The sequence below is a fragment of the Phaethon aethereus genome (assembly GCF_964289735.1).
Source record: "Phaethon aethereus genome assembly, chromosome: 2".
NCBI classification, from domain to species: domain Eukaryota; kingdom Metazoa; phylum Chordata; class Aves; order Phaethontiformes; family Phaethontidae; genus Phaethon; species Phaethon aethereus.
In genome coordinates, this window is record NC_138582.1 from 13,582,288 (window position 1) to 13,610,062 (window position 27,775).

The 27,775-nt window shown below is 43.3% G+C and overlaps 1 protein-coding gene across 1 annotated transcript; it reads left to right on the forward strand.

The window, feature by feature from the left end:
• Positions 1–1,414: 1,414 nt before the first annotated feature.
• ANXA13 (annexin A13) lies at positions 1,415–27,659 on the forward strand (the record flags this gene model as incomplete). The annotated part of the gene is made up of 12 exons (XM_082015191.1): positions 1,415–1,429; positions 3,272–3,346; positions 16,173–16,251; positions 18,458–18,552; positions 20,242–20,412; positions 21,069–21,102; positions 21,186–21,265; positions 23,020–23,088; positions 23,307–23,408; positions 25,313–25,388; positions 26,228–26,340; positions 27,540–27,659. The coding sequence occupies 12 exons, from the start codon at positions 1,415–1,417 to the stop codon at positions 27,657–27,659; spliced, it is 1,029 nt and encodes a 342-aa protein (XP_081871317.1).
• Between the last annotated feature and the right edge of the window lie 116 nt (positions 27,660–27,775).

Genomic DNA, 27,775 nt, shown 5'->3' on the forward strand with positions numbered 1-27,775 from the left:
TCTGTTCCACGGTGGACCTCCGTGGGCTGCAGGAGGACAACCTGTTTCCCTGTGGTCGCCTTCACAAGCTGCAGGAGAAGCTCTGCTGTAGCAGCTGGAGCACCTCCTCCCCCTCCTTCCTCACTGACCTTGGTGTCTGCAGGGCTGTTTCTCTCACATTTTTTTCATTCCTCTCTCACAGCTGCTGTGCAGTATGTTTTACCCTTTCTTAAATATGTTATCACAGAAGCACCGCCAGCGTTGCTGATGGAGCTCAGCTTTGTCCAGTGGTGGGTCCATTTTGGAGTTAGCTGGCTCAGGCTCTGTCCAGGATGGGGGCAACCCCTGGTCTCTTCTCACAGAGGCCACCCCTGCAACCCCCCCACTACCAAAACCTTGCCACACAAACCCAACAGAAGCAGTGAGATTCTGTTTGAAATATTTTGTATGAGATGAGTGTCCTCAATGACATACTAAATACCAATAAATCCCATAAGATCACAGAATCATGGAATCATAGAATCTTTGGGTTGGAAGGGACCTTTTAAAGGCCATTTAGCCCCCTGCAATGAGCAGGGACATCTTCAACTCAGTCAGATTGCTCAGAGCCCCGTCCAATCTGACCTTGAATGTTCCCAGCGATGGGGCATCTACCACCTCTCTGGGCAACCTGTGCCAGTGTTTCACCACCCTCATTGTCATAAATGTCTTCCTTACATCCAGTCTAAATCTGCCCTCTTTTACTTTAAAACCATCACCCCTTGTCCTATTGCTACAGGCCCTGCTAAAAAGTCTGTCACCATCTTTCTTAGAAGCCCCCCCTAAGTACTGGAAGGCTGCTGTAAGGTCTCCCCGGAGCCTTCTCTTCTCCAGGCTGAACAACCCCAACTTTCTTAGCCTGTCCTCACAAGAGAGATCTTCCATCCCTCTGATCATTTTTGTGGCCTCCTCTGGACCCGCTCCAACAGGTCCATGTCTTTGCTGTCCTGAGGGCTCCAGAGCTGGACGCAGGACTCCAGGTGGGGTCTCACCAGAACGATACAAACTCTTCAGAGGAGGCATACTTCCTTATAAAATCTTTGGAAAGCTTGGGTTTGGCACTACCATTTCTATATGTTTTAAATCATTGTAATAAAAATTGGATAAATAAAGTCTCCAGGCTTATATTGTGAAATCCTGATTTTCCTTGGAGAAACCAGCCAGCTCCATGACCCAACAGGATGTGATATTAGATAGCAGGGATAATAAAGCCACCGTGTAATGATGAATACACCCCACCTTGAAATGACTAGAATTTAAATAATGTCAGAAGTTATTGTTTAACCCAGGGTTGGTTAGGATTTAGCTGCCGTAGTAAAAGTTGGCTATTCCATCTGAATGCTTGTTTTATTGAGGAGCAGAAGAGTTTCATCTTCCACACGCAGGCTAAGGAAAAATGGGCAGTTCGCATGTAAGTAGTTATTTAATTTGGATTTTCAAGAATGCAACAATTTCCTGTTTTTATTTTTGTCCATTTTCACTTAAATGACAGTAATACAGCTGCAAATGTAGGTTTAATCTCAAAATCTACATTAAGTGTGGGTGGGAAACTTGTATGTAGCTGGTAACATCACTTAATTGCAGCACACAAATAATGAGACTATTACTGTAATACACAGGTTCTGAGTGTTTTAACACTCATTGTGGCTTAGTTAAGAAAGGTAGCACTTTAATTTTGAGAAAAAGAAATTATGCATAGGATGTCATGGGAAAACTAATTTTAGTTAGTTTAGCAAATTTGTGTCGGAACATTCTGAACACTAAAATAATTCCCTAAAGATGTATGAAAAACTTCCTGTCCCAAAGGCCAACACTTTCAAAACTTGGATAAGTTTATCACCAAATAGTAGGGACAGGAGTAGTCTCAACGTGTGGTGCTCACAGAAGGGCCTGATTAAAATCCAGGTGTCAGGATTTACTGCATCAAATTACTGTATGAGTTTTGACTGAGACAATTTTGGCTAACATTTGGGTGTTTAATAATAAATATCTGAATCTGCATAAAGATATTTAACCTCAAAACAACCTGATTGTCAGAAGTTTGTGTGGTAGCTGTGAATGATTGGTGCTTCTGAAAGTTAAGTAGCAGAAGCACTTCTGCAGAAGTTGGGGGGTTTTAGCTTCAATTTTAAAACTAGTGGATGAAAAGCAATATTTATTCAGCAGCGCATTTTCTCCTTGAATGCTGAAAACCTGCACTTTTACAGTATGTATCAACAGAAGTCAACCTGTTTGCTGATACAGGCTAATGTTACATTAGTTTATCTAGGATTTATATTATTTTATTATGTGACTGTTTTTTTAATTCAAATTCAACAAGGCCTTGAGATCTGTTGAGCATCTGCTGCTTTTGGACCAGCTCTCCGGGACATTTTCTTTGCCAGACTGAGCAAAATAGCCTGTACCATTTGCAAAAGCTCCAGCTACCAAGTCAAAGAGCTTTTTGTCTCCCTGTGAAAGGGTGGACGGTCTCATATCCACACCACCCTTTTGTGGCCTGACTGCTTGCATAAGGGGAAAGAAGCAAACAATTCAGCAACCTCTCTTTGCATAGGTAAAAAGGCCAAGAAGGCTCCTGCTGCACAGCCCCATGTGTCCACATAAGCACACATTGTAGGGTTGTTGGCAGGCATCTCCTGAGGGTTCTGACCCCAGAAAGACTTTCACTGAACACTGCACTGAATGCAGTGTAGAGCAAGCATAATTTAGGTTTAAACCAGCCATCTGAGGTCTAGCTATGGCAGGAGAGATCACAGCACTGCATCTCAGGCAGGTTTAGCAGGTGTATGAGCTCCATGCTGGACTAGGTAGTCTGAATGTAGGTGCAGTACACCGGAGTCATGCTGTAGGCTCAGTGAGAAGGGGGATGAGCTCATGTTGGAAGAGAATCATAGAATGGTTTGGGTTGGAAGGGACCTTAAAGATCATCTAGTTCTAGCCCCCTGCCATGGGCAGGGACACCTTCCACTAAACCAGGTTGCTCAAAGCCCCATCCAACCTGCCCTTGAACACTTCCCATAATTCAGCCCATGACTCAACTGGGAATTGTATTATTCTGTGTTTGTCCCTAGGAAATGACAGGTAATCTTGGAGAAATGCCTGCATCTGTATCAGAGAACTGCTTCTGGAACAGCCTGAAAATATTAAGTTCTTAACAGAGCTTTTCAGCTGCACTTTGTTGTTTCTCCTAATCTCATATTTTGCAACCATAAGTTCATGAGTGTCTTATGTATTGTGTTTTTTAAACCTCCAGAGCAAGTCTTACAGACTCACAGGGGATATACGGAAACCAACCGTAGGGACTACCAGTCTGTCAGCAGATGAGCCAGTAAGCACTTTTTTTATGAAGGATGAAAGGGGCACTGTGGTGTTGCAGCACATGCTGCTGTGGTTTATGGTGGCTTTGGGAAGCACTGCACTGCACAAAAGCAATTCCTCTTTCATGATCAAGACTGGCACTGGAAAGCTGGGTAAAACTGGGTTGTTTCATTCTGTTGAGTACTGCATCTTTCCAAAATTTTGTCTGCTTTGAAATTTCAGAAGTGAAATTTTTTTGAATAGCCCAAATTCTGCTGGGAGAAATATCAAAGTAAGCATCTGTGTCAAATGAGATACTTTATTTGGTTAAGTAGAATTAGGTTTTAAAACTTTTTTTTTTAAATGTCATTCTTAAATGAAGATTTCACTGAAAGCTAAGCATTGTTCAAAGAAAAGGTTCCATTATGTGGATGTTCAAATGGAACTTTTCAGCTATATCAAAATATCTAATTTTAAAATGAAGCTTTAATCAAAATTAATATCTTCCTGAACATGCTAATTTGAACAGAAGTAATAAGTTTTACTGAAAAAAATGCTTTCAACAAATAATTTCTAACTAGCTCTAAAGTGCACCTTTCTCCTAGAAACTGAGCTCTTAAGAGCTGCACCTGATGCAACATTACAGCTCCAAATCTGCACACACTTTTTGCTCTCTGAACTCAGTCCAGTCCCTTTTTCTATAATTAAACAAAGTTTTTGACTGCACATCCTTAGAAATTTAAAGTCTCTAATTATTTTCTCTGTTTGCAGTCTTACATCAAGCTTATCTGTACTTCTGCTGTGTTCAAAATTACTGCAAGTAGAATCAATCCACCTGAATATCTGGGTAGCTGCCCTACTGTAAGCAAGGTGCTTTGGGGACATTTTGGGAATAGCAGCAATGGTTTTGATGGTATGATGGTTTGAAAAGTTTGATGGATTTTGTCTTTTGTGAAAACATGTAATTGTTTTTTAACCTTCTGTCTCTCAAGAATCCAAGATAACTCCATGCATTACTTTGTTGTTCTCTGTGATGTTTAGGACTTGAATTAATCTGGGGGGTGAGTGAGTTCCTTGTTTTTAAGGTCAATCACTTTTTAAGATTCTCTGGGACACCCTTGAGTTTCATCTTCTTATCGTAAAGCAGCTCAAACTGTCTGCCGGGGAGGACTTTATAATTTAAGGGGGTGGCAGGTTGTCATGGGCCAGATGGTTTGAGAGTTTGATAGTAAAAAAGTAAGTATAACGTGGAGAACATATCTGCCTGAGGAGTCCTCTTGGGGATGAGCTCAAAAACATCACAAGGGCCTCTGTGTTGCCTATGGACTTTTCTATCCTTGTAAAAATGTTTCCTTAGTGCAAGTATTAATGACGTCATGATTTTATTATCTCATCACAAAGCTCAACAATTGCTATTTGTTGCTTCCCCTGGCAGACCTATATTCATTGACAGCCGACTCTTGTTCAGTCCCTGGCTATAAGCCCACAGTAAGCAGAAGACAGAACTACCTTCTTGTTCAGCCACCCAACACTGGGGAAGAGCTGTGGCAGATTCTTTTTGTTTCATGGTCCTCTTTTATCCGGGATATTTGCTGTTCCTTTTAGGTCTGAGGCTGTCCTGTGAATGCAGCTGTGGTAGGTGTTAACAAGCATCTACCCATGAAAAATTTACAATGCATTTTGTGGCAAAAAAAAAAGAACCCATCTGGAGTATCAAAGGGTCATTAAATTTATGTTTTACATAATGTAAGCAGGTCTAATAATTATGTTTTACAAAAACATAAAAAATTCCAAAATATCTGAACTCTAATGCTCTTCTTTGTATACAACATTTTTAGTATATTCTACCAAGTTCTGGTGTTACTATCCAGAAAAATTACTCTGTCTTTATTGTTAACTATGACTACTGACTGAAGCGATGGACTGGTTACTGCTGCTCTGGGTGACTCAGCTGACCTGGGAGTATCTTGAGACTTCCTCTACCCTGTCAGGTGGAGAAGAGTTAGACACAGAAACCTGCAAGTTCAGTAGACACAGTTGGTTTGTTGGACACTAAACGTGCAATGTCTGTATAGTAACAGCCCTTCAATGTGTCTATGAATGCATAGATGGTGTTTAGATAATGTGTCTTGCAGACGAATGTTTTAAAAACAGTGAAGCGGCCAAGGGGAGAAGCACATAATCCTGGGGCTTCCCTGATGGGGTGCAACATCCTTCCTGTTCTTCTCCTTTTAAATAATTCAGCTTTAGAATACATGAAGGAGTCAGCATGATGTTCCCAAAGAGATTGTGTCCATGTATTTCAGCTCAGCATAGGTATATTTAAGTCATGTTAGCTTTCATGCTGGCATACACAAGAATTTACTTCCGTTCCGTCAATGTTAACTTACCAAAACTTATCACGAGTCTTAGCTGAGGTAATGAATGTAAAATTTTTAATAAGATATAAGAACACTTGAGCTATCTCTGTATCTGTATGCAAGTCAGAGATTTGGTGTCTCAGCTGAAAAAGCGGCAGAATATGCCAGTTTCCAATCATTTTAGTTATCATTATCCCTAACAGCGCAGCATTATGAAGTGTTTTCCAACCAGGCATTATGGTCAATAAAATAAAAGTAGATCAGTCCACCCGGGCATAACAGAGAATTATTCCAGACTTGGAATTCTAGATTTGTCCTATGTGAATAAAGCCATTTCTTCGCCATTTGTTTTGTGGCTTCCATTTGCAAAACAAGTATTAAGAGCAGGTGATCTGAGGCATGACTTATGCCTAAACATAGGCATGGTGTCTCTGGAGATTTCTAGCATCCTTTCCTGCCTCAGCTTCAGCTAGCACTCCAGGCGAGTCGGGCCCCTGTCAGCCGTGTGTCACCTTTGCCAGCCCCACGCAAGTGTAGATGTGGTACTTCAGGATACGGTTTAGTGGGCATGGTGGTGTTGGGTTGGTGGTTGGACTTGATGATCTTAAAGGTCTTTTCCAACCTTAACGATTCTGTGATTCTGTGAAGTGCTGGGTGCTCTGGCACATCTGAAAGGTGTCTGTATTTAAGCAGATGAATTGAGCCCTCTAGAAATAAAAGCTGCAGTTTTCCAACTTTGGCGTTCCCACTGCGTGGTATCCTGCACTAACTGATTTTAAATGTAATCTGTGTTAAGAAGTTCCATAAGCCAGAAGAGGATTTGGACACATTAAAACCAGGCAGTGTAAAATTCAACCATGAGACAACCCCTTCCAAACATGTTTTTCTCTTCACTGTGGACTTGTCTATCATGGTGATGAGCATGAATATATACAGTGGATAAAAAATTAGCCATAAGGTATTATGAGGTAATGTATTAACAGATACTTAGAGAAGAGATGTTGTAGGAGAGAGATGGTTTTCATTTTGCAGTTTAAATAAACGTCAGAGCAATTGGCGTCACTGTTGACACTTGTTTGTGCTAGGAAAAAGTAACTGCAGCTAATTCTATTAGGATCTTGTTGTCACTGTAGTTTTAGTCTCAGATGTAGAAAATAAAGTTATTTGCACCTCTTGGTTTGGAACGAGTCACTGAATCATTGCAAAGGCTGTTGAGTAATGAAGACTAATCTACATGACTTGCATATATTGTATTATCCAGTATAGAATTGATATAGAAATTGTTTTGTTCCTGATGGCAACAAACTGTCAGCAGCAAGCTAGCCTGACAGTGCTGTCGTACAGCTGTTAGACCTAAAACAGACGTAAGGATTTGGGAGAGTGACAGCCTGCCTGGCAGATGGCGGACGGCATTCGGAGACGCCGATAGCGTTCTCTGAGCAGTCAAGGAGGCAGATGGCAATTTTCCAGTTACATATTGTAGTTGACTGAGAAAATTGCTGGAAGAAACAAAAATGACAGGTATGTTTTACAAAACAGCAGAGGAAGAAACCTTGCGGTCAAAAGGACACACATAGTCCTTAAGGTAGCGCTTGCCAATTGACATATGTCAAAAAGATGTTTATCAACCCCACCTTTTTATTACCATAGCATGAACCCCGGTACTGGCTGACACTGCCTGACTGCCAACATGCCACAGCTGTTTGCTTCTGTTTGTTTTTAAATGTTAGCAACCATCTACTCTGAGCTGTGTGCTAAAAGCCTTTACATTTCTCATAAATTCCTACCTGAATAATTGAGCCCAATTCTTTGGATTTCACTGAAGAAGAGCTTGCTGAAGAGCATCTTTCTTTGATGCAAGGATGATAGGATTTGATGAACCCACCATCCGCTAATGACTAGATATTCTCACCCATGAACAGCCTTTCCCAGCTAGATGAGACCTGACGTTGCCTACCAGTAATTGCTCTTCATTTCTTTTGCTTCTCCAGTATATTAAAGAGCTCTAATATTCGGAAGTTTTTGTCATGGAAGTACCTATACACTGAAGTGTAATGGTCTTCTAAATGTAATGGTCTTTATCTGCTTTTCTGCCCTTTCTGATTGATGGTCTGGAGCTCTCTGAGGATATCAACCTTTTTATCCCCCAAGAATATTTGCAGCCCTGTGGCAGACGGGCTGACACGGCGGGGAGCAGTGCTGTGCCGGTGTCCCGGGGCCTTGCTGCCGCAGAAAGCAGCCACAGGCCATCGAGCCCCATTGCCAGCTTGCCCCAGGGCCCTCATACCTCCCACAGCAAAGCCGGAGGCTCCCAGCGGAGGAGCAGTCCTCTGCCTGCCGGGTCCGAGATCTCACCCACCCACAGCTCTGGGACGCGAGACGCGTGTCTCCAGGCTGTTTGCCATGGGTGAGGGAGGTACATCGCTCGTCAGGCAGGTTGGATGCTACCCCTGAGATGGCTTTTCCTCCCCTCTGTTGATGTTAATTCCAGTCTCAACTGCATTTTTTACTGACACAAGCGTGCAGATATATCTTCTATTAAGAATGCATAGGTTTAAAATAAGGTGACAATATTGTAGAAGAATAATATACCTTATATAGGGTAAAAGGCTGTGACTATTCCTGTTATGCTCATACCTTCTGCTATGATCCAAAAATTGATCCAGTTCAAAGAGGGCTAAGGGAGCATTAAATATTGAAAAAAATATTTATGACTGGTAATGTCTGTTCTGGTAAATCAGACCATTGATGAAGTACAAACGTAGCATCATGTTTTCAGTCCATCCTTGGAAGTAGATCAGAATCAAAATACAGCAGCCTACTCCCATGTTTGTTCTTGTGTTTTATTCTTAACACACGGAAATGCTTGAAAATGAGTGATGAGATTTGGGCTGTTTGTCACTAAGGCTGTCCCTTTGAGTGGGAGTTCAGAGTTTGTTCTGCTAACAGGGTGTTATCCTGTCAACGGGTAATGTACTAGAAGACTAAAACCACAAGATCTAAGACAACCATGCCCTTACTTTTTTTTCCTATCCAGTACTTTTAGTCTAGTTAACCTTGGATTCCCGTTGCATTATAGCCCATTAAAGGCTTCTGCCAAGATAAATAATTAATCTTGAGTATATGTGTGTTGATAAAAAATTAATCATGGAGATGCTGATTTGCCAAAAGCCATCTTCCGTGATCGTAGTATATTAGATACAATTTAACTAATGAGATGAACACGCTGGTCCTGTTGTTTATTATGCTAACAAGATGACTAGATGGTTTGGGACATTTCTTGGTAGACAGAATAAATAAATTTTCCTCTCCACACAAAAGAGAAATACAGAAAATCATAGAATTGGAAGGCATCTTGAGATGTCAGCTCACTTATCCATTGCCTACAGCTAGATCGGCTCTGCCCAAACCAGTCCTGACAGCTCTAGCAGTGCTGAACTGGAGGAGAACTGGTTCATTAGCTGGAGACAAGGCTCCCCAAAGGTCTTTGAACTGGTGACTCAGTGACTGTGCACAGTGAGAACTGAGAAATCTCAACAGGTTCCACAGTTTCCTACCCATGATGGGTTTTCAATTGTTTTGGCTTGTCTCTTTGTTTTTCTGGGATTCCTGTGCTCACCTTTGGGATATTGTGGATTGTTTGGGTCTTGACTTCCTAAAGAAACAGGATGCACGGCGCTGCAGTACATATATATCTGTTACCCTAAATAAAAGTATTTGAACCCACTGGACAATTTTTAGATTAATTTACCAGCAGGGTGTTAGTCTCAAAATTATTAGGTGCCTGTTACGTTTCTTGAAAATTTTGAGAAGAGAGAGACTGTATTAGAAAAACCTTGAACAAAAGATTGAGGCATGAGCTCAACTCTTATAAGACACCAGAGAATCCACACAGTGATGGGCCATTATGCCTATGCCCATCCCAGGAGCTGCTTAGGCTGCAGTAGGCAGCAGAAGCACCAAAATCAGTCAGACAAGGGATGTAAATCTGTGGGAAACTAGGTAGCGGGGTTTCTGGTGCTTACCTGCTTGGTAGAAAGGAAAGCTCAGATTGTTACACAGGGAACTGGTTTATGTCATCCTTTTTATAACCTCCGTTTTCTCCAATGCATTTTTGTGAACATAATTAAATATATGAGAAGAATAAGAAAACTGGTGAAATAGCTGTGGTGTGATTCTGTTGCCCACCTCCAGTAACCATTGGTGATGCCCTCAGATACGTGAGACTTCCACACCGGGTTGACAGATGCGGGTCCCACAGCAGACCACTCATCTCTGACAGGCAGCTTGCCCTGGGGCATCTCTAATGGCACCAGATACCTACGTTTAGACAACTGAATACTGCCCTAAATTTTATTCCAGACCCCACTCAGGTGCAGTAGTCAGTGCTGCAAAGAGCATGGCTGGGTCAGTCTGCCCTTTCTGTGCGCTGCCATTTTGAGATTCAATTCTTATTTCTGTTAAGTAAAAAAAAAAAAGAAAACAGCAACCAAAGAAGCTTGAAATTAGACATCCACTGAATAAAGCACATAAAATGGACCTGGCAACAATGAAGACTGGGGTAAGCACTCAACATCCCTGGATTAATCCAGCCTTTTTATTGCTCTGCCCATAGCTATTAGACCTGCATCTCGACTGCTCTGGTCAGCAGCCGCATTGCTGTTGGCTCTTCCTATCGATTTGCTTGTAAGGGTCTGCGTCTGCATTTACCCATGTACGTTGTCAGCATCGATCTGTGTTAGAGCTGCAGCGGGTGAGCACAGTCAGCAGCATCCCGAGCAGCTACCCTTTCTGTTGTTTCGACAGTACTCCTCCATAAACCTCTGTTCCCAAGCATGGTTGTGCCACCTGCCTGAGATGATGGAAATGGAAAAATAGCCGCGATTGCTCAGCTGTATTATCAGCTATTTTCAGATAGCATACATTGTCTCTCTTTTGCAATACAGGTAGCTACCTGGCATGCTCATGGTAGTGATTCTTCTACTTCTTCTTCTGTCTACTGACAGACAAGCATTTTGTACCTACTGCAAGCTTAATTGTCTTTAGCTCAAGGAAGATATTAGATTTTGTCTTCAGGAATGTCTGCAACGTATTGCAACATCCCACCAATTCTAACCACTGATGCCTTGAATCCACCAGAGCTCTTCTTTCTTCCCCCCATGTCTGTCAGTTTTGCTGACCTTTTTGTTAAGCTGTTTATTTGTGCACCATGAGGGCTCCACATGGTGAAATACCAAAGAACAGTCTCCAAATGCTTCTCTAAACATTGCAGACTGTCTTCAACTCTAAACTCATCTTACATCTCCTTAAAGTCAAACATAATTTACAGGAAAAACTACTTGGTGTGCTTTACAACAATGTAGACCTGTTAGCTTTAGATCAGTTATAATCTATCCAGTTTAATAGAAATAAATCTGTGGCAATTCTAGCCAAAGCTGCAAGAGAAAATGATTGCTAGCTTAAAATATGCTTGAGTGAGGCAAAACTGTTTAAGCAAAGGAACACTGCAGAAAAAACCAAGTGGACACAAGCCATGAATACAGCTAAGCTGGAAGGGAAAAGAGGGTTTCTTACCACCAGAACTCTGGTTACACCAATTAATATAGAAGTATTGCAGAGAAGTGTAGAAGAAAACAAAGTAACAGAGCAGATGGAGCTGAAGCATTTTATGAGAGCAAGTTCCCTTACATCCTATGTCCAGCTGCAAAATTTGTATGCAATCTCTCCACCTGATATTTCAGACTCCACATCATGATATCACCAAAATTGCTGTAACACTTGTAAGTCATTCACTAATCCTAACTCTAAAACAAGGACTATATTAAAGTGACTCTCCCAGTATTTTTAAAAGAATACCTACAAGTTACAAATGGTATTAAACATCAATTTATTTTGCCATTTATCCCCTGCAGGAAGAGCCACAGGATAGGAAGCAATACGGTTCTGAAGCAGCTCTCCCTCTCTGCGTGGGAAAGCTGCATCAGTGGGCAAGAAGAAGGCTGGGACCCAGCAGGTAGTGAATTTTAACCAGGGCTTTCCAGATGACTCAGAAGTTGTCCTTGATAGTCACTTACTGTCTGTAAAGCTGATGCTAGTATTACACAGAGTACTATAAGAATGGTATCTCCCAGGTACATCATTTAATGTTTTACAGTCATTTATTTGAAGACGGAGGCTTTAACAAAGCTGACTCAATAGATTCCTCTGGTGCTTTAAAACAAACATGTCCTGAACACCATTAAGAAACAGTCTTTCCTTCCCTTCTGTGTGATTTTTCCTTTGAAAAGAAATACTTTCCGTTATGTCTTTATGAATCCTTATAAATCCACAATGTTATTTCAGTCACTGGTGCTACCATTTTCCTACCTGTTGCAACTGTGCTACGCACAAGCACACCAGCTACCATGACAAGTTGCACGTAGGAGTTAGGGACTCACTAAAACCTGAGCATAACTGAAGGGCCATCAAGGCATAAGAGAGCAAATCCCAATGTCCTGTAGTGAATTACCAGGACCAGGTACATCTGTGATAGGGTTGGGGCGGTGGGAGCTGTAGAGGCAGCAGCATTGGCATGACAAGGGTGATACCCACAGCCCAGCGCTGCTGGTGGGTAAGACAAAGCGAAGTACAGACCTGCTCCTTGTCTTTGGGGTTTGTGTAGGTGTTTCTGTCCAAGCTGAAAGACTGAAAAGTGTGAGGGAATGCCAGACGAAGGTTTTTACCTCTCACTTGTCACCAGTGCATCTTCTGTCCCGGATCAGGAGGAAGTAAAAGTGGAGCAACAGTTCTCAACTCATATTGCTGGAGTGAATTTGGGAGTCTATAAAGTAGAACAGCATTTCGATACTACAGATTACTATAAAACGTTGGAACAGGTTGCCCAAGGAGGTGGTGGAGTCACCATCACTGGAAGTGTTCAAAAAAGATGTAAATGTGGTAATTCAGGATCTTGTTTAGTGGGCATGGTGGTGCTGGGTTGGTGGTTGGACTTGATGATCTTAAAGGTCTTTTCCAACCTTAATGATTCTGTGATTCTGTGAAATTAGTCAAATCTATGCATTTGACGTGTTAGCGCTTTTCTTTGCATTTTGTGCTCTAGAATTGTTCCTTTTTTGGACAATTTTTCAGATGCTTCCCTGGTCCTTACGCTCACAAAGAAATGCTTTGCAAACAACTCTAGAATAACTTCAGTACTGGCTGCCTAACACAAACAGCAGGATCAACTGTGAAGATCATCTGAAAAGCATACTAACACTATAGAGCCAAAATAATGATAGCTTAATGTCACCACCATTTACTCCATTCAGACATTGTACCCTGTTCCTACAAACAGTTTTCCACATGGCACAGGGGAAGGGCAGGGGTACTGTGTTTTCCAGCTTTTGGAATTGTCCTTTGGGATTGCTCCCGGATACATGATACAGATGCAAGAAGTAATTAGGAGCACATTACCCAACTTGGTGGTAACTCTGACAGTACTACCAGTCATATGTTAAAGTATGGACTGAAGTCTCTAAAAACACTTTGAATGTTAAAGTTGGTATTGTGGAGAGGGGAAAACCATACCAGCACCACACGCTGCTGTCTGCAGGGCATGCTGAATTGAACAGGCAGCAGAGCATCCTCCTGAATGCTATGCCACGATGCTCATTGAATCCGCCACGCGTTGAGGAGCACCTGGACCACACTCCTTGTGTCAAAACCCTGCCTGTACAACTCTCCAGCGGAGAGGCTGTCCTGGTTTCAGCCAGGATAGAGCTGGTTTTCTTCACAGAAGCTAGTGTGAGACTGAGTTTTGGATTTGGGATGAGGAACTGTTGATAATGTGCTGATGTTTTGGGTTGTTGCTGAGCAGTCAAGGACAGTCCAGCTTCTTGTGCTGGCCTGCCAGCGAGCAGGCTGGGGGTGCACGGGGAGCTGGGAGGAGACACAGCCGGGACAGCTGACCCAGAGTGGCCAAAGAGATATTCCCTACCATCCGACGTCATGCCCAGTACATAAACTGGAGTTGGCCGGGGGATGGAAATCGCTGCTCGGGGACGGGCTGTCGATCACGGGGTGGTGAGCAATTGCTGTATTGGGCATCACTTGTTCTTGTACATTCCTTTGTTGGTATTATCATTGTTGTTCCCTTCTTTCTTTCTGTCCTATTAAACCGTGTTTATCTCAACCCACGAGGTTTTTCCTAATTCTCTCCCCCGTCCCACTGCGGGAGGGAGAGTGAGCGAGCGGCTGCGTGGTGCTTAGTTGCCGGCTGGGGCTAAACCACGACAGAGGCCCGTTGTGCATGCAGCAATTGCATCCTGGGGCTGTATATCCAGAATAGACTTTCATTGTGTTGTGGGATCCCATTGTTCTGTTCCCCCAGATTCATCGCCCACCGAGTCTGGTTAGCTGTCATTGTTTGTTTTGGTATTACAGAGAACAAAGGTGAATTTTATTCTCACAAGAATGGAAACGAGAGTCTAGCAATCAGAAAAGAAGAGAGACATTAGAGCTGCTTAATTTTCAAGCATGTGGTGCAAAAAGATGTATTTGGTACATGATTCCATCAAAGGAGAAGCAGGTACACCCTATCGTAATAGAAAAATGTGAATGCAATTCATTTTGGATAAAGACAGTGATCAGTGCATGTGTTTTCTAACTTTGTGCTTTTCCCTGTCTTTTTTTGACAAAATCCATGAGAAATTTGAAGACTGTTAAATAAAATCACCCACACGAAAATATTAGTTACGTATATGCATCTATTTCCACGTTATTTGAAAGGTTAAAAGAAGCATGTGTGTGTATCAGAGCATACGGTAGGATACATGTTTACAAACAACATTTTTGGTAATGGTGGGGCAATGAAAGTGTTCCCTTGTGCTGCAGAGACTAAGAGAACTTATTGCATGGTTATTGTATCTCACTAATTGCTAGTGTTGTAAGAATAACTTTCCGTTTCAGTGAGATGGCTGCACTACAGCAGCTACCATTAGCAGCAAGTTCTATCCCAGCTGCTAGCTGCATTAGGAAAGCCAGGTACCCAAATGGCCTTTAGTCACAAAGGTACATTGGTAAAGCGGGGTAGGGACTGCCTTTGGGGTTTCTCCTTGAGATAAAACCCTCCGTCTTTTGATAGAGGACTCTCTTACCCAGAGCTGTAGCTCTTCTACAAGAGCTAGTAGATCACGGCATGAAACTTTTGAAGAATACTAGCAAACAAGCTTCCAGGCTTTATCTATACTTGTAAATAAAACAGGTCGTTCTCTGTGCAGGTGGGTACCTGGCAGAGCGTGGCCCACAGCCATATGGCTAAATTCTCTTTATCCCACAAGCAGAATGATCTTGTGCCTAATGTCTTTCAGGAATCATCTCTGTCCTGTGCTACCCCCAAAGACAAGGAGGCTAATGAGCCATTTAGCCTCTTCTGCTCTTCAGCAGGATGGTGGCATCTTCAGAAGGGCTTAAAAGCAGACTGCCATGCCCTGGGGTGTCATAACCCTTAGTTAGCAGTGGTGGTGCCAGCACCTGGCAGCCCTGCAAAGCAAGTAGCCTGGTCCACGTGTTTCTATTTGAATGGAAATGCCAAAGCGCTTGCAATGCCCACTCAGACCCCCCACCCCGAGTACGTGGTGTGCATATAGTTCTAATTGGTTTAGGAGCCTAGGACCTATTTTCCAGTATCGTTTTAGAGTTTAGGCATTTAAAAGATCTGAGTCATGATATTACAGGGGTTAAAACATTGCTGACCTCCTGGTCTCAGATATTTCTACCCTTGTCTGAGAAAGAGAGAATAGAAGAATAAAGGGTGTACCAGCATTTCAGCCCTCGTGATTCACGGCTCGTCAGATCAGTGGGAACGGCATGGTTTTCTGTTTACATTGATATGTCAAGCTGTAAACTGCCACTGTGGCTGTGGACTTTGAGTTATTATCCCTGACGGATTTAGCTCAAGGTAACCAAATGTAATATTTTGCCTCCCCAAAAAATTTGAAGCCAAACCACCAGCTTTATCATGTTATTTATCTCCAATTATCTTGTTTGCATGAATGCATCAATGCAAGAAAGTTTTGCAGGACCAGTTTTTATTCAGCCTGTTGGGAGTGTAAGCTCCTAGTACTTACAACCGTACTGCAGAGATGGGGTATGGTTCTGTACGCATTTGATAAGGCATTTATATTGGCCTATTGTTAAAGTAGTACAAACAAATAATATTTGATCTCGCATGAAGATGCCTAGTATGAAGTTATTACCTTTAAATTATTTTAATAAGCCTGAACCAGCAGAACAAAGTTATATAGGATCAGCACTGTATGTCATGTCGTGACAGCTATTTGTGGACTGATTCTAGGAGCCCTAGTGACAGACAGAGTATTTCAGCAAAACCCAGCGTGAGCTTCACAGTTTAGATGATATGAACCAAGATCAAGCAAGAACCTGGCCCAAACTGCTGTCATTCTGAGAGACTAATGCAAAAATTTTCCCCATTTATCTGTTGTGTCTCTGTTTTCCTAGTCAACCAATAAACGCCATCAGCATGGTTTTGATGCAGACCGAGATGCCAAGAAAATACATAGTGCCTGCAAAGGAGCGGGTAAGAAAGCTCTTGTATTTTTATACAAAGGGCAATTCAAGATTATGAAGAGCATGTACATAAACTTAGGGCAAAACAACTGTTTCAACCAGTTTCAGGTAATCTTTATGTTTTCTGTCACTTACTGACTCAAAGAACATGCACACCCATGAAGTTTTATATGATTAAGATGAATGGGAAGGGATTGGGATAAACATGATATTTGCTTCCTGTGGTAGGAACATCAAGCTGTCAAGGCTGATATGACAGTCAGTTCAGGTTAAGGTCATGGTTATATGTCCTTTCCCAGGCCTTCAAGGACCAATCAAAAACATCACCACCATCACCACCTCCATATGCTCATCAGAGCCCACTGCAGCTCCATCAGCTGAAAAGAATATACGATGCTCCTTGATCTGCATCAGTGTTTTTTAACCAAAAACACTTGCCCCCACCATTTTCTAAAATAAAGTAAGCTGGCTGACTGTGCACTGATGCGAATGAGGAATGCAACTGATGCTCAGGTCTGTGGAGGTGACAATGTCCAGCAAAGGAAGAACAGCCAGGCAGCACAAGAGCCAAAAGTTATTAATTCACTCCAGGCATTTGCAGAGTAAACACGTATTTAAGCATTTCTTCCTGGTATAGCACTGACATTCGTAATCAGCTAGTTACGTGCTGAATTTTAGGAACTGCTCATGTTCTATGAACTGAGCCCCCTCAAGAAAGTTGTCCAGAAGACTCTCCTACTGAGAGTTTAACCCCACATTGTCAGGTGGGAGCGCTTTTCCTTCTAAAAATGGCCCATGCCCTCTGCCTCGGTTCTAAGCAGGAAGAACTGGACAAGATGCCCTAAACTTGTCCTGTAGGTGCCTGGTGGTGATATGCAGGCATGAAAACGCATCAGCTGCTGCTGAATGCCAGTATTATTTGTATTTTTACCCTTTGTACTGGTAGCTCCTTGGAAACCCTTGTTGGTCCCTGCTCCCAAGAGCCTGCGATGAGGCATGGCATGAAGCCCAGCAGGTGGATGCAACAGATGGAAGAGCATGGAGCAGTGTCCACCAGCGTGACGTGCATGCGTCAGCAGACCTGGCATATGGCTTGATGCCTTTGATCTGCCATCTAAACTCTTGATATGCTATGGGCATTTTGGCAGTGCCCATGACATGCAGGGTCATAGGTCTCTCCTGGTACACATTCTCCATTTCAATACTTGTCTTGAAGAAATAATACCGGTGGCAAGCTGCTGGCCCCTAGACGGAGGTGCATCAGGACATGTGTGTTAATGCAATAGCTACTCTATTGTGTCTTTCAGGCATACATATGCGATACGTATGCGATAGCTACTCTGCTGTGTCTTTCGGGCATCGCTGCAGTCCTGTCCCTTTAGCCACAAGCATAACAAATGCCTTCCAGCAGTTTTGTTTAGTGCAAACATCTGTTTATATGGCCGAGGGCAAGAAAAGTACAAGAACGAGGTCATTGCCTTTAGTAAGCTGCTTCCACCCATGGCACAAGTTACAGCTGAGAGCTGCCCTGGGGCTTTCTGCTGGGGGGACTTCGCATGTCCAGTTCTCCCACGGTTGCTGGGAGATGCAGCTGCGGTGGTGCCCACCAGCAGGGAACCCCATGCTCCCACTTCGCCCTCACTTACTTTTGCCGAGCAAAAGAGCATCAGCAGAGACTCAGACCATGAAGGCTGGTTCCTGCTCCTCTTCCTGACCCCATTTAGCACAAAGCACAACCTGTTTCATACAGGCTGTACATTCAAGCTGATTTAAACACACCCTCACCGACCCCCGCCTCTTGCCCCACACCATTTTTTCTGTTGTGCCAGCACAAACGTTCACGCGCTTAATGAACTGGAGCTGGTGGCTGATCCTTCAGGACTACTCAAACAAACATTGCCACCAAAAATGTGTATGTCAGCCTATGGGCACTGGCGTAACCCTGATTTTAGGAGCAGTGTCTGACCTTCTCGAACAGAAGACTCGATTTCCCTGATAAAATGAGTGACGCGACATGGTGAGCTTCTATTTTATGGTCTGGTGATTGTTAACTACAGTTAAATATGTCCTCAAACGAATCTTAGATGCTACAAATACTAAAATGGGTACCAGTGGGGATATATGTATAGCAATTTTTTTCTCTTTAGAGATCACGTTTTCTTTCCTCTGCATTAGATTCCTGATTAAATAATTCCTATGCACAACTTCTTTTTCAGGAACTGATGAAAAGAAAATTATCGAAGTCTTGTCAACTCGAACATCAGAGCAGAGGCAACAAATAAAACAGAAGTACAAGGCTCTGTATAGCAAGGTATTTCAAAATAAATGGCCTCTCTGTTTCAAACCATATGCATGCTAGAAATATACCCTACAGCCCCCTGTTTTTGAAAATATCAAGGGCGCGGTGGATTTAAGGAGGACACCAGTTAGTTTCTGATTCAGCAGTTTATTTTATCTCCTAAATTACCAATTATGTTCCTAATCTTAAGCTTCAGAGTCTCCTTGAAATCATCCCTAACCAGATCAGAGCATTTTAATCAAAGTTAGGAGAGCTAGAAAAGAATTCGTCACTCAAATAAAAAATATTTCAGCTTGTGTTCATCTTCAGCACATTCAGAAAAAGGAATTAATGTAAAAGGGAAATTTTAAGTCAAAATTCCTCTCAGACCAAATGCAAATTCAGAGGAACTATTTGATCTTACCTTATTATATTTTTATTGAGTTTAATAAATGTAGTATTGATTTCTTGCAGCGATGAAGCAGAATACATGTTGCAAAACTGAGCAATGTCATTGGGCGCTTGATTTCTGGAGGAGGAAATGTAGACTGCCTTGATGATTTTGCGTGTAAGAAAAATAAAGCTTCCAATATATTATTTAGGTAAACAGCTGAATCCTGCAGAGCTTATTATTAAATTGGTATTTTCTTAAGGTCTGCTTGCTCATTAGTCATTAATGTCAATAGGGTGGGCAGCACTGAAACTGAAGGCCTTCATATCTAAACCTTAAAGAAAGCACGATAAGGGGTTTTGTTGCATAAATACTATAGCTTTAGTTCTAGAATAAAGATTAGTAAAAACAGGCATTAGAAATGAGCAAATGCCATGAGACATCCCGGCTACATCAGCATGTAGCCCTTCTCGCTTGCCTGGGCAGCCTGAGTCTCTCAGGAAGGAGCCGCAAGTTGTACCATTTCCCTCTCCGGATGCTTGAGGAGGTGAGGTTCATGGTGCGCACGTTGACACTGTTCCAACAGCAGTGTCAGGTGTTGACTTCCATAGGTTGAGTGTTGACTTGAGATGGTGTAAGAGGATATTTATGAACAATATAGATTTAGAGCTGGGCTTCTCATTCGCTGTTCTGAACTTGTCAAGTACTTCCCGTACTACAGGAAATGTTAACTGCAGATAGGGCTTCAAATAAATCATCAGTAGACATCCTTGTCAGCATACATACACTAGCTAGTTCTTCTCCGAGCTCTTACTAAATTTCGAATTAGGTAGATCATATCACAGAAGGCTGATTTTTTTTTTGGTGGAAAAAATGCTGATTGCTTGCCACCAAAGCACTTGGTAGAAATTTGTTGCTTTTTCAAATAAGGCCATTTTAACCAGAACTGGAAGAGAAGTTTAGTAAGCTTGATGCCTTTTGTTGCAGCTCTTTTAAAGCAGGAAGTTTCTGTGTTGTGTTTCAGAGTAAAGTCTCCTGTTAAGCTTTTAAAAACACTAGTTTGCATTTATTTAAACAAGTAAGAGTCAAAACTGGACTGATATCGGTTGTTATTTGAAGATGGGTCAATCGTTTCATTCAATACGAAACAAAAATTTTGAGGGAATTTATTTTGCAAAAAATAGAGTCAACATATTTAAAGGCTTTTTTATGTAATTGTCCCTTTTTGGTACAGAAGAAGCTTTGAAATAATGAAATTGCCCAAAACAAATTTTAAAAAATCAGTAATCCTACCTCAGCTTTTGGAATAACCCTTCCAATTTTCTCTGCAGGATTTGGAAAAGGACCTGAAGGGAGACCTGAGTGGGAATTTCGAAAAGGCTGTGCTGGCTCTGCTAGACCTGCCCTGTGAGTACGAGGCTCGAGAGCTTCAGAAGGCGATGAAGGGTGCTGGGACAGATGAATCGCTGCTGATCGAGATCCTTTGCACACGAAACAATAAGGTTGGGACACCATGCGTGACCTTGCGTAGGTAGCAGGGCAAAGAGCTCACCAAGAGCATCCCCTGGGAGGAGGAGAAGGGATCAGACCAGCTTCTGCAGCTGAAATGCTGGTTGTCAGTAATGGCAGCCGTAAGGTTGCCAGACTGGGGCTGAAACTCTTGCAGGAGTTAAGAGCAATATAATTCAAGTTCCTTCCTTGGTCCTACTCATATCTCCCATGGATGGCACAGAGGCAATCCTGATGACAGAGAAGTCCCCCGGTGCCCGTTAAAAGCAGCTTTGGCACTGCTCTGACCATTGGGAGGTAGCTCCCGCCGGGTACAGGAGCATGGTCTTCTTCAGAAAGCCCTTGAGTTTACACCGAAACGCAAGTGAAACCAGAGGGACGCCTGAACGAGTCAGGGACCCTTAAAATGCTGTCCTGAGCCAGGCTGGGTTTGAGCCATGTCTCTGTGCTGCGGTGAATCCCAGCACGAGCAGGGAGTGGGAATTCGGCTGCTCCTGCCTCCACGCCTGCCACACCTCAAGCAACACGGGCACGGTACTGACTTGCTGGGGGGTTGTTTGCTTATTTATTTATTAACTTTTTTTTTTTAATTTATCTATAGTTAATTTTCCTTTATTTATTTCTTAATGTATTTGGTTTGTTTGCTTAGGAAATTGTAAACATAAAGGAGGCATACAAACGGCGTAAGTAGTACTGTCTTTCAAACACCTTCATTTAAAGCCTTTATCACAGGGTAAACCCTCACAGATTTTTTTTTTTGCTTCAGTCTTTGATAAGGATTTAGAGTCTGATGTCAAAAGTGACACAAGTGGCTCCCTCCAGAAGATATTAGTCACTGTGCTAGAGGTAAGGCTGGGGGCTTTCCTCTTATGCATCAACCTGGTAGCGATATGTCATTTTGTCTATCCTGTGTACCCTGGGTAATCATAATAAGTATTAGCTGGTATTTATAATAATGTAATTATAATATGTAATATAACAATGAGGTAATTATAATAAGCTACAGGCATTCTTCAGAATGAGAGCCTACTATATGTATAGCTTTTTAATATAACTAAAGGGCTGTTATAAAATCAGAAGTAATCTTATAAATTACAATACTTTTAAGACAACAGCATTGTTTTGTTATTATTTATACCATGGTAATAACTAGAATAACCACTCAAGGCCATGGTTGTATTGTGCTGAATTCTGCCCAAAACCAGCAAAATCTGATTTCCATCTCAGCTGAGGAATTTACAATTCAGATAGATACAGAACAAGTAAGAAAGAGATTGCTGTTATGTTAGCTTTCCATTCACCAAAAGAGCATATTTGCCATGAGAACACACTTTAGTTTAAACCAGCTACGTGAAATAAAGAAAAAAATTAATATCTCCATAAAGACACCGTATAACTAAGGAGAGTAGGATCACACCTAGAAATGCAACGTGGTGGCCAGTCTGATCAGGCAGCCCTGAGAAACGAAAAGATTCAATAAATAGAAGAAACTTTAAAGACTTAACAGTCACATTGCTGAGAACACCACAATTAGATTCCCATTCTGGAAAGTGTTGATACAGCTCTCTTCAACCTCTTGGGGTATATTTTCAGGGATGACAAATATGTAATTATTCATAGATCTTTTTCACAGATTAGTCCTTCATAATTTCTACCGAGAATTATAGTGTTAATGAATGCTCAGATATATGGATTAGTCAGGAAAATACTTTGCAGTTATCAAGGCATATCCAGCACCACAAAAACCATCAGCACTTCACTGCAGGTACCAGCAACCTTTTCGCAGTAGCTGGATGATGGATACACCAGCTGCTTTCCTAAGAATCCTTGTGGTCTGATCCAGGGTGCTGTACGTACCCAGCAGCTCAGCCCCCCAGGGGTGAAAGCCAAGGGCCGTGTCAGGGCCATCCTGCCCCAGCTCTGCCTGCGCATCTCTGCCCCATTCCCACCCCACCATCTGGCCACACACACTACTACTTCCCACCAGTGGAAAAATAGCTGCAAAAAATGGCAGCAAGCAGAACCGAAGAACAAGCCAGGTGGGAAGGGACCTCTGGAGCTCCTCTGGTCTGGCCCTCCTCAAAGCAAGGCTAGCTCCAAACTCCAATGAGGTTTTCCTCTGATTTTGTTTTCTGCTCCGGACATGTGCTGGCTGGGGGAGGGAGTGGGAAGACCCATGGGACGGCAAGGAGTCTGGGCACAAGGGGGACCAGCAGGCCACCTGGCCACGGGAGAGCATCCACAGAGTACGGTCTCATGCTGTGCATCTGCTCACCCCTGATAGTCCCTTCCTGCTCCAGAGGCATCAGAGCTGCAGTCTCATTAGGGTCCCAGCACCCAGCAAATAAAACCGGGAGGTAAGCCCTAGCACGCAGGCTTCACCTCTAGGGTCTGCAAAACCAGGGGCTGTGGTTAATGTGAACAGACCCTTCAAAACTGTACCAGCGAGTCCCCCCGTGCCCCACTACTAGGCATTGTCAGCAGATGGCAGCAAAACTATAACCAAAATTTTTCTGAGGGCCACGAGGTATCTTCCCTTCCACTACAAAGTGTAACCCGCACTTGGTGTGGTTTTGTTACTGTCGTGTCCTTTCCTCTAGGCAAGCCGAGATGAGACCCAACAGGTCAATGCAGAGCTCGCTGAGCAAGATGCCACAGATCTGTATAAAGTAAGTTCCAATATGGAAAAATCCCTGATTGCCCCATGCTGCACAGCAAGGGCTGCCTCGGGGTGACTAAACGCAGCAAGCACGGAGACAACGGCAGTGTAAGGAGAGGAAGCAAGGGGGGCACGGGCTGGAGCTTGGTGGATCAAGGGCTCTGGCTGACTTTTTGTCTCTACTGTGAATAAACAAGTGCTTCAAAAAAATAACATGCAATCTTTAAGGCAGGAGAAGGCCGCTGGGGAACAGAGGAGTCTACTTTCAATGTGGTCTTAGCAAAGAGAAGCTATAGTCAGCTGAGAGCTACTTTTCAAGCCTACGAAAAGGTGAGTTATTCTCTTTGGCGATGTGGGTTGTGTAGGGTCCGACATGTAGTTTGCAGACCCTACAACCACATGTAGAGCAAGCAATCCTTTATTTGCCAGTTTAAAACTTTTGAATGCTTTAAGAATATTAGAAAAAAATTCTGTACGACTGGATCCTGATCTTACGGAAATGGGGAATAAAATCTGTATCTTCTGTCAGTGAAGAACCTATTCCCCTTCATAACCTACACAACACACAGCCAAATAAATGCCACAATGTCGTTTCCTTCCCACAGCCGCACCATAGTGGGTGTCCCCACTCCTGCAGGAGGACCAGCAAAGGGACAGGTTCACAAACTCCTGCCCTGAAGCAGGGTTTTGCTTTTCTGGTCTTTTCCGCTCCTTCTCCAAAGCAGAGCCTGACAAGGTCTCGCCTCCTGATCTCCCTGCTTCACGCACTCATGTTGGCTGGGCAGAGGCACATCTCCAGCCTCTTCCTCTCTGCCCATGCTGAGCAGACAGCCTGTGCAGGTACTTGCTGCACTCTCCTCTGTCTCCAAGCATAAGGATCCCAGCTGTCTGGTACTGCTCCCTGTGTCACCCACCAGGGACATTTTACTTATGCCTGGACCTGGAACTGACCTCCACCGAGACCTCTCACCTGGAAATGACCTGTGAAAGTCAAAGCAATGGGAGATCCAAAGTCCTTCTCGTGGCAGGGAGGTAGAAGCTCAGCAGAGACATTTATTCTCAGGAGAGGGTCCCCCTCCAGCCTCTGGCTCACAATCCTGAACTTCCCTAGGATGACTCTGAGTTCATCAGAAAACTGTAACCCTAGGCATCAAAGATGAAGAAAGCTCCAGTCAAGGCCATATTTCAGTGTCAGCATAATAAGGAACCCTTAGTTGGAAAAATGTTTGCAGCTTAATCCAAGTTTTGGTTTGTTGCTGGCAGGAGAACAAACCCAGTCACTAACTGATACTCTCTCCCTCAGAGTAGGCCAAACCCTGGGGGTTCAGTTAAATGCTCTGATAACCAAGCTACCTTGGCTTTTTGATTCCTAAAGCCAAGCAGATCAGGTTGCCCAAACCAATCCACCACATCCTGCCTGACTGTACTTGAAGTAGAGGTGGGCCAAGATTAGAGCCATGCAAACATCAGTCCTTCTCTGCAGTTGGAAAGATAAATAGGGCAAGATCTAAACCGAGTTGGGAGTTTGCAGAACTTAAGCCTAAATCCTCAGAAGGTACCCCTCATATCCATGGTCTCCCAGCTCAGACCTAAAAGTCCACTAGAGTCTTGAACCATGCAGGGCCATCCTGCTAGGCAAAACAGAGTGAAGTAAAAGCCTTTGAGGTTCATGAAGTTCACAAAAGTCAGGATAAACTCTTTTTTGAAGTGGCAGTCTGTTTTTCCCCTTTCCTACAGAATAATACAAAAACTTGGGAACAACTGCAGTGCTTGTAAACTTTCCCTGGGAAGCCAAAGACAATAAGTAACAAAACTTCACAGAGCTGGTAAAGCTCCAAAAATTGTCTTATTTGTGTGGGAGCCATCCAGAGCCTTTGATAGAGGGGTTAGAGGAAGCTCGAGCAGTTTCTCCTGACTAGGGGTCACTCAAGAAGCTGCAGCTTCTTTGTCCTACAAGCCCTCAGATACATATGACTGCTTGATTTAGGTTGTCCGTCTCCTAACCATCGTGCCTTACCTGGTGGCATAGACCTTCTTCTTTTGGTGCCAGTGGACCTGTGAGCACTTATACCAGAGGAGGACTTCATGTGCCCTTGAATTACTCCCTTGGAAAAACTCTAAAGGATCTGAATTGGCCTTTTGCCATGGGATCCTAAGTCTGATGCTGGTTTTATGGCAGTGGGATGACATGTACAGACAGCCGCTCTGATGGCTCCTTTTTGTTGTCCTCGTAGGTGTGCGGGAAAGACATAGAAGAATCCATTAAAAGTGAAACATCTGGAGATCTGGAGAAGGCTTATCTCACTCTTGGTAAAAAAAAAGTGTCAAGAGCTTTCTTTTCTAGTTCTTGCCATCATCTGACATTGTTTCTTGGGAGTCTGTGTACAATTGGGCAACAGCTATCGACATAGCCCTAAACTGAGCTGACATATCTGCCAGGAAAAGAAAACCTAGGTTTCAGTAGCTGTTTTGATCCCTTGGTTTTAGAAATAAAACTTGCTAGACACAGCTCTGCTCCACGCAGCTAAATTATTTGCCCTCTAACACAGGGTGGACACCTCCAAGCTGCCCCTGAGGCCATGGCTGTTGATAGCTTCCAGTGGATGCCTGGGCATTGTTGGAAGTGTGCTAGCCAGTCACCACAAAAATGTACAGGGTTCCCAACAGCAATTTAGCACTGGGGATGACTGTGACTGGTATTTAAGCCTGTGCTCTGGCTCTGGTTAGCTTACTGGTATTGCTGTTATCCGTCTGGATCTGGACTCTCCCAAACCTTGCTCCTGTGAGCTGCAGGGTCAGCAGCTACCCCAAGAATAGATAGGCAAGAGGAGGTCCAGAAGGGCAAATGCTCCTTCTCATTCATTTAAATTTCACTGTGGAATGTCAGAGCACGCAGTGCTGATCATCTCACTGTGTAACATGCTTTCCCCATGCAGGAATGTATTTCCCCATTCAGACTCCAAGCCTTCTACTCACATACTGATAGGGGACCAGTCACAGAATGAAAGCCCTACTAGCTCATAAGTCTGCGCATAAACCCTAGAGAGTTTCCTTTATTCCTTCCTTATTTATTTCCTTCTCATTGAAGGGGTATCAAAAAATGTAAATATAAAAGTATAATGAAGTTTTATCTCTTCTGTTTTTTCTAGTCAGCTGTGCCAAAGACTGCCCAGGTTACTTCGCTACACTTCTGCACAAGTCAATGAAAGGAGTTGGGACTGATGAAGAGACCTTGATTCGCATCCTTGTGACCAGGGCTGAGGTAGGGTACCCCGCGACCTGTAATACCTCACATCAGTTCTGGGAGAAATACAAATGTAGAGGGTATGGAGTGAGTCCTGGTAGATTATGTGCTCAGTCAACCCATTTCAGCCCAATGGCATCAGTGGTCACACTCTGCTTTCGTACCCAGGCAACTCTGATTTTGATATTGCATCTATTTCTGTTTTCAAAAGAACTAAACCAGAAAGCATGCAACCAGTTTCAAGTGGTGTCAACTGTACCTGGTTAAAACTAGCCCTTGGGGAGGTCTGACCCCAATAGGATCTTAGAAGTAAATTCCTAGTTAAGTAATGATAAAGCAGCAATTCCCAAATTGAGCATTGCTTATAAACATATATTGCCAATTCTCTCCGATTCCAGATGGGAAAAGCAGATGGGGAAGAGAGAAGAAAAACAAAGAGCCAAATGAGATAATTGTCATTTTAAAAAGCACAAAACTGCACAAGACATTTGAGATCTTAAACACGGTCTTTAAGTCTTCCTTCCTCGTAAGCTGTGTAGGTTGTAACCCCAGGGCTGTTTTAGTCTTGACACAGGGGAGGAGTCGCTGACAGGGACAAGGAGAGCATATTTCTCAATGATCGGCGCTGCGAGAAACTAGGCTCCAGGGTAGTCAAGGCACAGTCCAGTCATGATAACATTTAAAACTCCAGTGATAAAGATCAGAACCGTGTCACGGGTGCCTTTTCACAGGAAAACTCAAGACAGGGCGTTTAATTCTACCCCCTGTAGTAACCAAAAAATTACTTTTGTGGATGGAACAAAGCTCTCTTTTAGCCATACTGCTAGAAGTGCCTCTTTCCCTGCTTCCCACCATGGAGTGGCCTCAGCAGCTCGCAGCGACCTGTGTGAGTTTGCCCAGTACCAAGGCTGTGCCTGCACGGCGCCACTGGGTGCCGGGCAGAGATGCCCCTGGCCACCCCAGCATGGCTGTCCACGCAGGCCCGCACTCCTCTTCACAGCTAGCGTCCCCTCACCACACCATCTGACACGGGCTTACCTCAAATCCAAACATTAAGCTGAAAGTCCTCCAAGGGTTTTTGACCTCCTGCTTTCTCCTCTCCTCCTCCCATCGGGTGCAATGGACCTTGGATCAGACCCCAGGGGTCCTGGTAGGAGTAGGGCATATTACTCAAAGCACATCCCACTATTCTAAAGAGGCTCTTGGTGTCTCCTCAGAGCGACCTGCCAGCAATACAGGAGAAGTTCCAGCAAATGTACAAGAAGTCGTTAGCTGAAGCTGTCCGATCTGATACCTCTGGGGACTTCAGAAAGTTACTGCTGGCTCTTTTGCACTAAAAAGCCATCAAGAATGAAGAGGCATGCTGAGCAGCCACCTCTTGATTAGTTTCCAAAATAACATCCAAAAAATGTGGCATTAGCACAAAGAAAAAAATCCAATTTATTTTCTTTCC